The sequence below is a fragment of the Jaculus jaculus genome, chromosome 1, assembly GCF_020740685.1.
Source record: "Jaculus jaculus isolate mJacJac1 chromosome 1, mJacJac1.mat.Y.cur, whole genome shotgun sequence".
NCBI classification, from domain to species: Eukaryota; Metazoa; Chordata; class Mammalia; order Rodentia; family Dipodidae; genus Jaculus; species Jaculus jaculus.
In genome coordinates this window covers 128,138,407-128,152,714 of record NC_059102.1, presented here as the reverse complement: position 1 = coordinate 128,152,714, position 14,308 = coordinate 128,138,407, and the positions used below count along the sequence as shown (strand labels likewise).

Below are 14,308 nucleotides of genomic sequence, written 5' to 3'. Positions count from 1 at the left end.
AGGCAAATCAGGAGCCAGAAGTCTGGGTCCACCTCAGCTGTTGGCCAGCCAGTGGATAATAGAGCAAAGGCTTTTCCTCCTGGATAGGAGTGCATGTCTCTGAAATGGGGCTATTGTATCAAATGCCTTGTTTATTTGTTATTTTTTAGTTTCTTTAAAAAAATATTTTATATATTTATTTGAGAGAGAGGCAGGGAATAAGCACACCAGGGCTTCCAGCCACTACAAACTCCAGAAGCATGTGCCACCTTTGTGCATCTGGCTTATGTGGATCCTGGGAAATTGAACCTAGGTTCTCATGCTTCACGGGCAAGTGCCTTATTTGCTAAGCCATCTCTCCAGCCCTCCAATTTCTTTCTTTTAAAAAATTTTGTTTTTATTTATTTATTTGTGAGAGAAAAATAGGTAGGTAGGTAGGTAGGAAGAGAGAGAGAAGTGTAGGAGAGAATGGGTACACCATGGTCTTCAGCTACTGGAAACAAACTCCAGATGCATGTACCACCTTGTGCATCTGGCTTATGTGGGTCTTGGGGAATTGGACCTGGGTCCTTTGGCTTTGTATGCAAGTGCCTTAACTGCTAAGCCATCTCTCCAGCCCCTTCAGTTTCTTTTCTTGAGGCAGGATCTCACTCTAGTGCAGGCTAACCTGGAACTCACTCTGTAGCCCAGGCTGGCCTTGAAATCAAGACAATCCTACCTCAGCTTTTCCAGTGCTTTGGTTAAATGTATGAGCCACCACACTCAAATGCTTTATTATTATTATTTTTATTACTTGTTTTGAGAGAGAGAGAGAACACAAGAGCAAGCACATCAGGGCCTTCAGCCACTATGAACAAACTGCAGATGTGTGCGCTCTCGTGTGCATGTGCGACATTGCATGCTTGCATCACGGTGCATCTGGCTATGTGGGACCTTGAGATTCAAACATGAGTTCTTAGGATTTGCAGGCCAGCACCTTAACCCTTAAGCCATCTCTTCAGCCCCAAAATACTTTTTTTTAAAAATTACTTACTTATTTGCAAGTGGAGAGAAGAGAGACAGAGAAAGGGAGAGCATGCGCTACTTGGTTCATCTGACTTTACATGGGTGCTGGGGAATTAAACCCAGGTTATTAGGATTTGCAGGCAAGCACCTTAACCACTGAGCAATCTCTCCAGCTCTAAAATGTTTGTTTGTCTTGTGTTGTGTTTTGAGGTAGGGTCTCACTCTTACCCAGGCTGACCTGGAACTCATTCTGTAGTCCTATTCATAGTGATTGTTGCAGTCCATTTTGCATTGCTGTTAGAAATCATCCAACCAAGAGGAGCTTCTGGGAAAAAGAGGTTTATTTTGGCTTACAGGCTTGAGGGGAAGCTCCACGATGGCAGGGGAAAACAATGGCATGAGCAGAGGGTGGACATCACCCCCTGGCCAACAGAAGATGGACCACAGCAACAGGAGGGTGTGCCAAACACTGGCATCTGGACACTGGCTATAAAGCCCTTATGCCCGCCCCCAACAATACACTCCCTCCAGGAGGCATTAATTTCCAAATATCCATCAGCTGGGAACCTAGCATTCAGAACACCTAATTTTATGGGGGACACCTGAATCAAACCACCACAGTGATCCTACCACCTCTGCCATCAGAGTGCTGGGATTAAAGGTGTGCATCATCATGTCTGGCCCTAAGATGCTTTTTGTGGCCTTTCTTAGTTCCATAGTTCAGTGATCTGGGAATAGTCACTCTGTTAAGTTAATTCAACCTTCACTGTTTTGGATTAGGGTAAGAAGTAGAAACCATTCTCTTCTCTAATGTCCTCTTGGCATGTTGTCACTTCTATTGATAACTTGGCTCATTGTCTGAAGCTTGTTTGATTTCTCTCTATTCTTTCTGTTCAAAGAACTTTTATTGCAAGTCAACACTGGCATATGGTTAAGTTTTTCTGAGTAACAGAAAGTTCCCGTAACCTGGGTTATTCTTCTCTTGGGATGGGTCTTGTCTAGATGTCATGGGTGATGGTGAAAGTGCACATGATTCTCCTCGTGACGAAGCACTGCAGAACATCTCTGCTGATGACCTCCCAGACTCTGCGAGCCAGGCTGCCCAACCTCAGGATTCAGCCTTCTCATACAGGTATATCTTCTTTAGGAAGTGGGGGTCAGGGTTTGGACTGTTGTCACTATTGAAGTTGCTTCATATTAAGTGACATACTAATTCAGCTACATGCATAAGTAGAGAAAGAAGAATGAAGTGATACCAAAACTTATTTTGGGTTTGAAATGCTGTCTGTCAAAGCTTTTAATTCAGGGATTTTTTAAAATGTATTTTTTTAAATTTACTTTTTATTTATTAGAGACAGAGAGAAGGACAGAGAGAGGGGAGGAGAGGGAGGGAGGGAGTGAGGAGGGAGAGAGAGAGAGAGAATGGGCACACCAAGGCCTCTAACCACTGCAAACAAACTCCAGATGCATGCACCACCATGTGCATCTGGCTTATATAGGACCTGGAGAATTGAACTGGGTCCTTAGGCTTCACAAGCAAGGGCCTTAACCACTAACCTATCTCTCCAGCCCCTGATTCAGGGGTTTTTAAAGAAGACAAAACTCATGTGTGTCCAGGAGTAACTTAGATGAATCAAGTTGTGTTGCCTCTGCCTATATAAAGCCACCAGCTATGTGCAGGGCCCTGGAGGACCAGGTAGTTATTAATCGCCTTTCTGAAGCACCCCACCATCCTGGCAAACATGCTGGAGCCCACTTTTAGTCATCTCCCTGTTTCCTGGCTGCCCTCTATCCTTAACAGGGCTTGGAAAATAAAATGACTTTGGGATACCAAAGTTCTTATGTTTGTTTGATAAGGAGCTACTGCTGCTTCAGACCAGTAAGATTTGCTTTAAAGCACCACAAATGTATCTCCTATGCACTTAGAAAGTTCCCTTTGTCCATCTTATTTGAACTTTTAATTTTAGATTTTTCTCCCATTCTGTAGGTTGCCTCTTTGCTTGTTCACAGTGTCCTTTGCTGTACAAAAGCTTTGTAATTTCGTGAGGTCCCAGCAGTTGATCTGTGGTTTTATTGCCTGAGCAATTGGGGTTATATTCAGAAAGTCTTTGCCAATACCAACATGTTGAAGCTTTTTCTCTACTTTTTCCTCTAGCAATTTCAGAGTTTCAGATCTGATATTAAGGTCTTTGATCCATTTGGACTAAATTCTTGTGCATGGAGAGAGATAAGGATCTATTTTCATCCTTCAATAGATACATATCCAGTTTTTCCAGCACCATCTGCTGAAGAGGCTGTCTTTTCTCCAATGAGTATATTTGGCATTTTTGTCGAATACCAGGTGGCTATAGCCATCCTCACTTCACGTTTCTTGAGTTAGCGAGGAGGCCGGTGTGAGTGGAGAATCCCCTCACCTGGCTCTTTTTGCAGCTCAGGCTGAGCCTTATGGCTGTGGTTACATGGACCTGGTTCTGCCGCTGCTGGAGCCGCTTCTGCCTGCTTCTTTGGGTTCTAGACGCTCTGAATCTCTCCTACTTGTCTGATGCATTTGATAGTTTCTTATACACCTTACTTTTTAGTAGAAGAGTATATTTTGCTGTTTTTTTTTTTTTTTTTGGCTTGTTCTCCCGTAGGCTGTTTTGGTGTGGTTCCTACACCGTCATCTTAACTGGAAGTCCCCTAGGTCTTTGTCTTGTGCTGAGGACTTCTGTGCCCTTCCCAATACTGGCATCTGTTCTGATTTTCAGTTTTTGTCATAGACCTCAGCATGTTATGTAGACTGGAAAGGAGTTTTTGATGATTGTGGTGACCCTGTGGAGCAGTTCTTGCCCAGAGCATCTTATCACCTTGTTCCTGCAGTAATTAAAGGCCCTTTCTTATCACTGTGGGGTCACTACATGATGGTAGATGTTTTCTTAAATGTCTACTTGAGATATTTGAGGCCTGAGGTATTTTATTTGTTACTATTTCTGGCCGAAGATATTCCTAGCATCTATGACACCCTGGGATCTAGCCCTAGTACTATTAAGAAAATAAAAATGACAATTTCTTTTTTCTTTTTTAATATATTTTATTTGTTTATTTGAGAGAAAGAGGCGGGGGGGGGGGAGGAGAATGGGTGTGCCAGGGCCTCCAGCCACTGCAAATGAACTCCAGATGCATACATCCCCTTGTGCATCTGCCTTACGTGGGTCCTGGATAATCAAACCAGGATCCTTTGGCTTTGAAGGCAAATGCCTTAACTGCTAAGCCATCTCTCCAGCCCCCCAATGTGACTATTGCTATACAAAGAAGTTAATGTATTCTCTTCTTATTCTTCAGAGATGCAAAAAAGAAACTGAGGCTTGCTCTTTGCTCAGCAGACTCTGTTGCCTTCCCGGTACTAACACATTCAACGAGAAATGGCTTGCCAGACCATACGGATCCAGAAGGCAAGTTGCTACTTGTTCTCCCCTATCTATACCTGTTACCATACAGAGTGGCCCCTGCTCAGCTGTTCAGCTTATAGAAAGAGTGCTTTGATTTCTTTTCGGAAGTCCCCCCCCCCCCCCAGGTAGGGCCTCACTCTAGCTCAGTCTGATTTGGAATGCACTGCGTAGTCTCAGGGTGGCCCCAAATTCACAGTGATCCTCCTACCTCTACCTCCCAAGTGTGCCACCACACCTGGCCATTTAAGTACTTTCTAAACAAGGGTGGCAGTGTCACTTACTGCTGATGCTTTTGAGTGTAGTAGAATTGATATCCCAAATGGTGAGAGGCTGGGTAAGCCGTAACAGAACTCTTTTTTTTGTTTGTTTGTTTGTTTTTTAGACAATGAAATTGTATGCTTCTTAAAAGTTCAAATAGCTGAAGCAATTAATTTACAAGATAAGAACTTAATGGCTCAACTTCAAGAAACCATGCGCTGTGTGTGCCGTTTTGACAATAGAACGTGCAGGAAGCTGCTGGCCTCCATCGCTGAAGACTACAGGTAGTCCTCCCAGCCTGGTCAGCTCATGGGCTTTCCACTACAAGTAGTTTGGGTTTGGGGTTTGGGTCCTTTATGGAAAAATGAATGTAGGCTTACTGTAAAGTACATGGCTGTGGTAGTTTGATTCAGGTGTCCCCCATAAACTTAGGTGTTCCGAATACTAGATTCCCAGCTCATAGAGATTTAGGAATTAATGCCTCCTGCAGGCAGTGTAGTGTTGGGGTGGGCTTAGGGGTATTATAGCCAGTTTCCTCTTGCCAGTGTTGGGTACACTCTCCTGTTACTATGGTCCACCTTATGTTGGCCAGGGGTAATGTCCACCCTCTGTTCATGCCATCGTTTTCCCTGCCATCCCGGAGCTTCCCCTTGAGCCTATATGCCAAAATATACCTGTTTTTCCCACAAGTTCCTTTGGTGGGGTGATTTCTACCAGCAATGTGAACCTGACTGCAACAGTGCCTATGCAACACAGAGTGCAGATACAGTTATAAAGGAGTATCTCTGACTAATAAAGAAGTGCTACTTATTTTAGCAGCTTTTTAGACAAAATCAGGTAAAGAGATTTGGCCCATTATAAGGTAGGAGAGCTAGGTTATCGCAAGTGTGAGGAAAGACTCCTTTAGTGGCCCAGAGAAGCAGGAGTCACCTTAGGAACTGTTACTCTTTTTTGACTGCCCATCCTTTGGTTTTGGGAAAGTGTAAGTGCAGTGCTTGGGCAATACTGAAGCTCGTGGCCTTGGAGTGAGCACTCTAATACCTGTTACATTTACACTGTAAGCAGATCATTGGTGGCGGGTGTTTAATGACCTAATGAGTATTATGTGGTAGTGTTGTTATCTTTAGTCTTTTGTAGCAGCCAATTTCCTATTCAGCATAAGCTCTTAGCAAGCAGGGAGACTGTGCTTTCATGTAAAATAAAACAAGCATGTGAAGGGACTTGAGGGCATTTCTTGAGTGAGGCAGCTGATAAAGATTACATCAGAAACATGGACTAGGGATCTGTGTCTTGAGCAGTAGCAGGAATAGTTTCTGAGACAGTTGCCTGTAGCCTGACATGCCAGTTTCTAAAACCAAAACCTATGAAGTAATTTTTTTTTTTCGAGTTAGTTTTTTTTTTTCCTCTAGTTCAGGCTGACCTGGAAATCACTGTGTAGTCCCAGGGTGGCCTTGAACTCATGGCAATCCTCCTACCTCTGCCTCCTGAGTGCTGGGATTAAAGGCGAGTGTCACCACACCTGGCCTATGAAGTAACTTTTTAAAATTAACTCTTAGTTGACAAAGAAAGTATGTCTTATGTATGTGTGATGTCCTATATAGCATTTTTTCTTTTAGGAAAAGAGCCCCATATATCGCTTACCTCACTCGCTGTCGGCAAGGACTGCAGACCACACAAGCTCATCTGGAAAGGCTCTTGCAAAGGGTCTTGCGGGACAAAGAGGTGGCTAATCGGTACTTTACCACTGTCTGTGTGAGGTTACTGCTGGAGAGCAAAGAAAAGAAGATCAGAGAATTCATTCAAGGTAGCTAAGTACCTTTTGATGAAGCCTTTCTTCAACCATATATGATTGGAAATTTTGTTTTGTTTTGCTTTACTAATTTATGGAAGTACTTAATGCCTTAGAATAGTTCTTTGTTATTGGTTTAAAATAATTTTATTTATTTATTATTTGAGAGAGAGAGAATGGGCATGCCTGGCCTCTAACCATTGCAAATGAACTCCAGAGGCATGCGCCACTTTGTGCATCTGACATTACATAGGTACTGGGGAATCAAACCTGGGTCCAGGGTCCTGGGTCCTTAGGCTTCACAAGCCAGCCCCTTAACTGGCCTGCAAGCTTCAGAATTCTTCTGACTCTACCTCCCATTGTCATAGGTGCATCTGGATTACAGACAATGTATGCTACTTTGTGTCCAGATGTACATGGGTGCTGGGGATCAGAACTCCAGTCAGCAGGCATGGGGAACAAGCTTATTTAGCCACAGAGCTGTCTCCTTAGCCCCTATGATATTTCTTCTTCTTTTTAGTATTTTTATTTTCTTTATCTTGATTTTTCAAGGTAGGGTCTCACTGTAGACTAGGCTGACCCGGAATTCACTTTTTAGTTCCAGGTTGGCCTCAAACTCACAGTGATCCTCCTACTTCTGCCTCCCGAGTGCTGGAATTAAAAGCATGAACCACCACCATGCCTGGCTTGTAAAAAAATTTTTTTTTGTTGTAGGGTCTCACTCTAGCCTAGGATGACCTGGAATTCACTATGGAGTCTCAGGGTGGCCTTGAACTCATAGCAATCCCCCTACCTCTGCCTCCTGAGTGCTGGGATTAAAGGCACGTGCCACCATGCGTGGCTCTTAAGTATTTTTATTTATTTATTAGAATGAGAGGGAGGGAGGGAGAGAATGTGTACATCAGGGCCTCCTGATGCTGCAAACAAGTTCCAGACACATGTGGTGTTTTGTGCATCAGGTTTTACATGGGTATGGGGAATCAAACCTGACTGTCAGGCTTTGCAAACAAGTGCCTTTAACCACTGAGACATCTCTCTAGCTACCCCCAGAACATTTCTTAAATGCCTAGATTTTTGTTTTTGAATTTTTTTATTTTGGTTTATCATGGTAGGGTCTTGCTCTGGCCTGGAATTCACAATGTAGTCTTAGGCTGGCCTTGAATTCACAGCAGTCCTGCTACCTCTGCCTCCTGAGTGCTAGGATTAAAGGTATGCACCACCGTGCCTGACAAATACCTAGTTCTTAAACTTGGAAGCTGAGTGTTATGGCTACATACTTATAATCCCAACACTTGGGAAGCTGAGGCAGGAGGATTGTTAATTTAAGCCATATTGGGCTACAAAATCAGAACTTTCTTAAGGAGAAAAAGAAAGAGAGAGAAGAATGAAGAAAAGAAGGGAGGGATGAAGGGAGGAAAGAAGGGAGGGTAGAATGAATGAAAGAAGAAAGAATGTAGGGAAAGAGGAAGAGCCTAGTGATGCAGCCCTGTAATTCCAGCTGTTTAGGAGACAAACATTAGAATTATCACAATTTCAAGGCTTGCCTGAGCTTTATAGTGAGTTCAGGCCAGCATGGACAATGTAGTGAGACTCTTGTTTTAAAATTAAAGGGAAGCCAGGCATGGTGGCACATGCCTATAATCCCAACACTCAGGAAGCAGAGTCAGGAGGATCACTATGAGTTTGAGGCCAGCCTCAGACTAGAGTGAGTTCCAGATCATCTTGGGTAAGAGTGAGACCCTACTTAGAAAAAACTGAAAAAAAAAATTAAAGGTAAAAATGGACTGAGGGATTGGAGAGTTGGCTTAGCAGTTAAGGTGCTTGCTTGCAAAGCCTAATGACCCACTTTCAATTCTCCAGTACCCACATAAAGCCAGATTCACGAAGTGATGCATGCATCTGGAGTTCATTTGCAGCAGCTGGAGGCCCTGGCACACCATTCTCTCTATGTCTCTTCTCACTGTGTGCTAATAAATAAATAAATAAATAAATAAAATATTTTTTTTAAAAAATGGACTGAGGAGCTGGAGAGAGGCTTAGCAGTTGGGCGCTTGCCTATGAAGCCTAAGGACCCTGGTTCAAGGCTTGATTCCCCAGGATCTAGTTAAGCCAGATGCACAAAGTGGCACATGCATCTGGAGTTCCTCTGCAGTGGCTGGAGGCCCTGGCACACCCATTCTCTATCTGCCTCTTTCTCTGTCACTCTCAAATAAATAAATAAAAATAAACAAAAAAAAATGGACTGAGGTTATAGCTCAGTGGTAGCTATAACATAACATTCATGAGGTGCTAGGTTCAGTCCATAATCACTATAAAAATAAACAAACTCTGGGTGTGGTGGTGCACACCTTCAATCCCAGCACTAGGGAGGCAGAGGTAGGTGAGTTTGAGGCCACCATGACACTACATAGTGAATTCTAGGTCAGCCTGGGCTAAAGTGAGATCCTACCTCAAAAAACCAAAAATAAATAAATAAAACAATAATAAACAAACTCAAATATATTTTAAAAATTAAAAAGTACCTGGATGTGGTGGCTTACACTTTTAATCCCAGTACTCAGGAGGCAAAGGTAGGAGGATCACTGAGTTTGAGGTTATGCTGAGACTACATAGTGAATTAGAGGTCAGCCTGAGCTAGAGAGAGACAAATAATAGATAAATAACTTTAAAAAATAAAAACAGGGCTGGAGAGATCACTTAATGGATAAGGGTGCTTGCCTGGGAAGCCTGAGGAGCCATGTTCAACTCTCCAGATCTTATGTAAGCCAGATGGCCAAAGGTAAGGCAGTCACAAGACTGCAAATGCTCAGTAGGTGGTGCAAGCATCTGGAGTTTGATTTCAGTGGCTGAGGCCCTGGTACACCAGTTTTCTCTCTCCCTCTATCTCTCTCTAAAAATAAAAAAAGATTAAAAAGTTAAAAATAAATGAAAACTACATTTTTCTTGCAGTTTGAATATGTGTAGTTTATTTTAAAAACTGAAGAGGATATTATATATTTGGGCCCATTTGTTTTTACAGTTTTCTACTGCTATAATTTTTATAAAGGTCTTAAAGTTTCAAATAAAGAAAATTAAGGTACTAGGATAGCTCTGCTGTGTCTTTAACAGCATTTGTATACAGAACAATTTGAGTTGGCATGCAAGCAACTTTTCTTGTTGTCACATACCTGAATTAGGGGCAATTCACACCCATTTTATAGAAAAATCCCCATACATACACTGCAACAAGCTCAGAACAATGTTAAAAGGATGAGTGAGGATGGCACACGTCAACCTGTTTCTTTATAAATTAACTGGAATTCTTGATCAGGAAATAGGCACAAGGAACTCCAGTTCTTAGGGCTTTGCTCTCTGGAAGAATACCTTTAGGTAATTTTTAAAAACTTAAGCATCAGGCTGCTGAAGTGCTTGACAGAACTCCTGAATTATTTTTGGAGCCACTTGTAAAGACGCAGGTATTCTTGTTGGAGATACTGAACACATTCTGGACCCCGTCTGAGATGAATCGTTTTCAGTGTCTCGGCGCATTCAGGAAGTGCCAATACTGTTTGTGCATCTGCCAGGTCAAAGGTTTGTTTTAAAGGCTCTAGGAAACATGCAGGGACAATGTGCTTATAAACAAAATCAGCAAATCCCACTGGTCCATCTTTACCTCCCCAGAGCTCCACAAGCTTTGAGAGGATGATGATGCATGTTTTCTGGGCAGTAGGATCTGGGTACTCAACTGCTCCTTGGATGACGGTAACCAGCACTCGTTCTACGTTCTCTGCACCTTGATTTGGGATAACTTCGCTCATTCCGCTGCCAGTGACAGTCTGCAGAAAGGCAAAATAGCTCCTCTGCAACATCTGCTTCTCTAATGCTGCAGACTGGTCATTGTCTTCTGCTGGCCGGAGCAGAACTTCAAAAATTGCATGAAGCAGGGCCATGAACATGTGTTGTAGAAATGAGGATACCTGAATCTTAAATTTGTCTGTAATCTGGTTGATTAGTGGAATGAATTCCTGGAGGTCTTTTGCTTCACAGTCTTTGAGCATGTGTTCTGAGGCAGATGGGATGAATGGAAGAACTTCTTCCTCAAGGCAAATAATCATTCGATGAAGGAATGTGTGAACTCCACTTCTAAGAATATCCTTTTGTAAGGGACAACTGAGGGCCGGCAGGAACATCTGCAAACAGTCCAGATAAACTTTGGGGCAGCCACACTGTTTCACAGTCTGCTTGTTGCTGAAAGCTTTGCTGGTCCGACTGGCAAATCCAACAGCATGGTTGAGGCAATCTGCAAGAGATGCTTGTCTTTCTTCATCTTGTGCCAGCATCAGTTTTTCCAACAGAATTTTAAACTTTTCCATTAGTGGAGTCAACAGATTCCTCATTAATCCTTGCTTCCTTTCTGCTGGGTATTCACTATTAACAATCAGCGCTCCAGCTGATCATCGCTACTCAATAAGGACTGGTAACCATTCTCAGGTGGAGAAAGGGTTAAAAAATCTTGTATTCTATTCAAAATATCCTCATTGAAAGGATTCATTTGTTTATTGAGAGATTTGACAAATCTAGAAAATAAGTAGGCAGTTCTGCTCCGGAATTTAGCACTAGAATGCCGCAGACCCCTGTGATCCAGGAAAGCCATTAATACACACGGAATGTGTTGAGGTTCAACTGTGAAAAACTTTTAATATCTAACAACAGTTTCAAAGAAATCCACTGTCACAGATGTATGCTGATAGGAACTAACGCTTGATGTTACCAAAGTTCGCATCATATCCTGCAAAGCACTAGCTTTTGAAACATCACCTGAGAAGTGAGCACCATGGGACACTGGAAGAGCTTCTGCCAACATATACAGCAATCTTATTGCTACTTCCACTTCCATAAACCGTGTAGTCTGCCAGTTCTGCAGTGTGGCACTAAAAACTCTGCAAACAGAAGCCAGCAGTAACTCTGGTGAAACGAGCAAGTCTGTCCAACAGTAACTTTAGTTGTTTTCTATATTCTACAAACATGGCTTCATCTTCATCCTCATTTTCAAAGTTATATTCTTCATCGTAAGTCAGTTTTTTTCATGACGGCCAACATGATTGCCTCTACATTAGCTCTTTGCTGATCTGAGAGCACTGTAAGCTGTTTCAAAATATGAAGATAATCATAACAAAACCCAATAATGTTAGAAGAAATGTCATCATCCTCATGAACTAGCAGCTGTAACATAAGTGCCACTTTTGTCTCGATAGCCTGGAGTGCCTCTTGAGCATTATTGATATCTCCATTCTTAATTAATTTAGTCCAGCTAACTATCAATGACTGTCTCATTCCATTTACCAGCTTAGAAAATCTTGCCAGGAATTCCACATCTTCTTCCTGGTCAATGCTGAAAATCCCAGCAGTCTGTAATACTTGACACAAGGACTCTACTAGCTTTATTTTATCAATAGGGTCCATTCCTTTATTTACAATTTCAAATAAGCAGTCACATGCTTCCTCCCGTAGAACTTCTACTGACATATGACTAGCAGCATATTTATAAACCTCTCATTGGCTATAAGGGATAAATCTATCCAAGAGACATAAGTTCCAGCTACTTCAAGGCACTGACATGTCACTTCTGAATTTGTATACTGATAATTTTGTAAGATTTGGTACCACAATTCCACCAGATTTGGAATGCACTGTTCCCTCATAGTATGTTTTATCAAAGTATTCCTACGAGCCTCCTCTGATGGATGGACCACATCACGATCCACCAACTCAGAATCAATGGTCATGAGGATTCGGAGGTACAAATCTACTCCCTTAGGGTTTAGGTCTACAACTGAGAGAATGTCAAAAAAAAACTTGGGCCATTTAGTGAGATATTCTGTAACAAAAAGCAAGGCGAAAGCCGGGCATGATGGTGCACGCCTTTAATCCCAGCACTTGGGAGGCAGAGATAGGAGGATCACCATGAGTTCGAGGCTACCCTGAGATTCCATAGTGAATTCAAGGTCAGCCTGGACCAGAGTGAAACCCTACCTCGGGGGAAAAAAAAAAAAAAAGCAAGGCGAAGACTTGGGCTGCTTTATTTCTTATAAAAGTCTTCTCTGGTTGGGGATTCAGCATCTGAGCGTGAAGCCACGATATCAGTGTCTCCCTAATTAGCTGTTGTTGAACAGAGGTTAGTTCTGAATATTTGTATTTAACTTGATGTTCTAATACTTGAAAGCAGAAAAACTTTATGTAATCATCACTGTATGTTCTCTGTGCTAGAGCTTCTGCGCACACCTGCCAGACATCTGGGGAAACCTTTAACTGCTCAAAATAGGCTAGGGCCCTTTGTCTGAAGTCTGAGTCAGCATTTGGATTTAGCCCTAAGAGAGCCTGTTCATCCATCCCTGCTGTTAAACGTGTTCTCTGGGTACAACAGTTGTGGCCTCTGATCCCACAGGAAAATCCACAAACATCTTCCCTATCACTCCATCTCCGCAGCCCACCTGCACTCCTGAAGGCCGGCCTGCCGCGCACGCAGGGTGTGGGGAGAGCGGCCCTCCAGGCGGCGGTAGTCCTCCGCCAAGGCCGCAGCACCGCGCTGCTGACCGACATGGAGCTGGCCGGGCTGCGTTCCCTTCCCCACTCGGCATGCCTGGGTGCCTTCCCTAGCTGGGCACTGAGCTGGGCACTGAGAAAGAGAATGGGTATACCAGGGACTTCAGCTGCTGCAAATGAACTCCAGACATGTGCACCCCCTTGTGCACATGTGTGACATTGTGTGCTTGCGTTAGTACATCTGGCTTAAATGGTACATTGAGATTCGAACGTGAATTCGTAGGCTTCACAGGCAGGTGTCTTTACCGCTAAGCCATCTCTACAGCTCCCCCCCCACTTTTTTTTGGTTTTTCAAGGTAGGGTCTCACTCTAGTCCAGGCTGACCTGGAATTCACTATGGAGTCTCAGGGTGGCCTTGAACTCATGGCAATCCTTCTACCTCTGCCTCCTAAGTGCTGGGATTAAAGGCGAGCGTCACCATGCCCAACTCCCACCCCATTTTTTTTTTGAGTCAGGGTCTCATGTAGCCAAAGTTGTCCTTAAACTCCTGATCCTCTTGCCTTGGTCTCCCAAGTGCTAGCATTACAGGCAAGTGCCACTCCAGATTGTTATGTGGTATTCAACTTTCAGCATGCTATGCAAGCACTCTAGCAGACCTACATTCCTAGTTTGAGAGAGGATTTCATATTAGAGTCCAAGCTGGCCTCCAACTTGCTGGGATTACAGGCATGTATCACTATGTTCATCTGTTTTTGTTTTTGTTTTTTTTTTGTTTTTTTTTGAGGTAGGGTCTCACTCTAGTTCAGGCTGACCTGGAATTCACTATGTAGTCTCAGGGTGGCCTTGAACTCATGGTGCTCCTCCTACCTCTGCCTCCCAATTGCTGGGATTAAAAGCATGTGCCACCATGCCCAGCTCCATGTTCATCTTTTTGAAAAATATTTTATTTATTTGCCAGAGAGAGAGAAGCAAGCAGGCAGATATATATAGAGAGAGAATGGGTGCACCAGGGCTTCCAGCCACTGCAAACGAACTCCAAACACTTGTGCCATTTTGTGCATCTGGCTTTACATGGGTATTGGGGAATTGAACCTGGATCCTTTGGCTTTGCTGGCAAGCATCTTAACCACTAAGCCATTTTTCCAGCCCCCACCATGTCCATCTTTGATTCACACAGTTTTTAAAAATTGTACACATTTTTATAACAAACCTCTTGTACTTACATTTTTGTATACTTCTTTTTGGGTGGCCCAGGAAGAGGGATGTTAGAGATAGAACCCAGGTCTTTGTGTATGCTCAGCAAGCACTACCACTGAGCTCTATTCCC

The 14,308-nt window shown here is 43.2% G+C and overlaps 1 protein-coding gene and 1 pseudogene across 7 annotated transcripts in view; one reads left to right on the top strand and one right to left on the bottom strand.

The window, feature by feature from the left end:
• Gapvd1 (GTPase activating protein and VPS9 domains 1) overlaps positions 1–14,308 on the top strand; it is a 131,251-nt gene that overhangs the window by 105,614 nt on the left and 11,329 nt on the right. For all 7 annotated transcript variants that reach the window (XM_045132920.1, XM_045132911.1, XM_045132916.1 and 4 more), the window contains 4 exons: positions 1,987–2,116; positions 4,306–4,415; positions 4,795–4,954; positions 6,287–6,474. In XM_045132920.1, the coding sequence (XP_044988855.1) occupies positions 1,987–2,116; positions 4,306–4,415; positions 4,795–4,954; positions 6,287–6,474 (588 nt within the window). The remainder of the gene's footprint in view (positions 1–1,986; positions 2,117–4,305; positions 4,416–4,794; positions 4,955–6,286; positions 6,475–14,308) is intronic.
• LOC101598667 lies at positions 9,794–12,830 on the bottom strand (annotated as a pseudogene).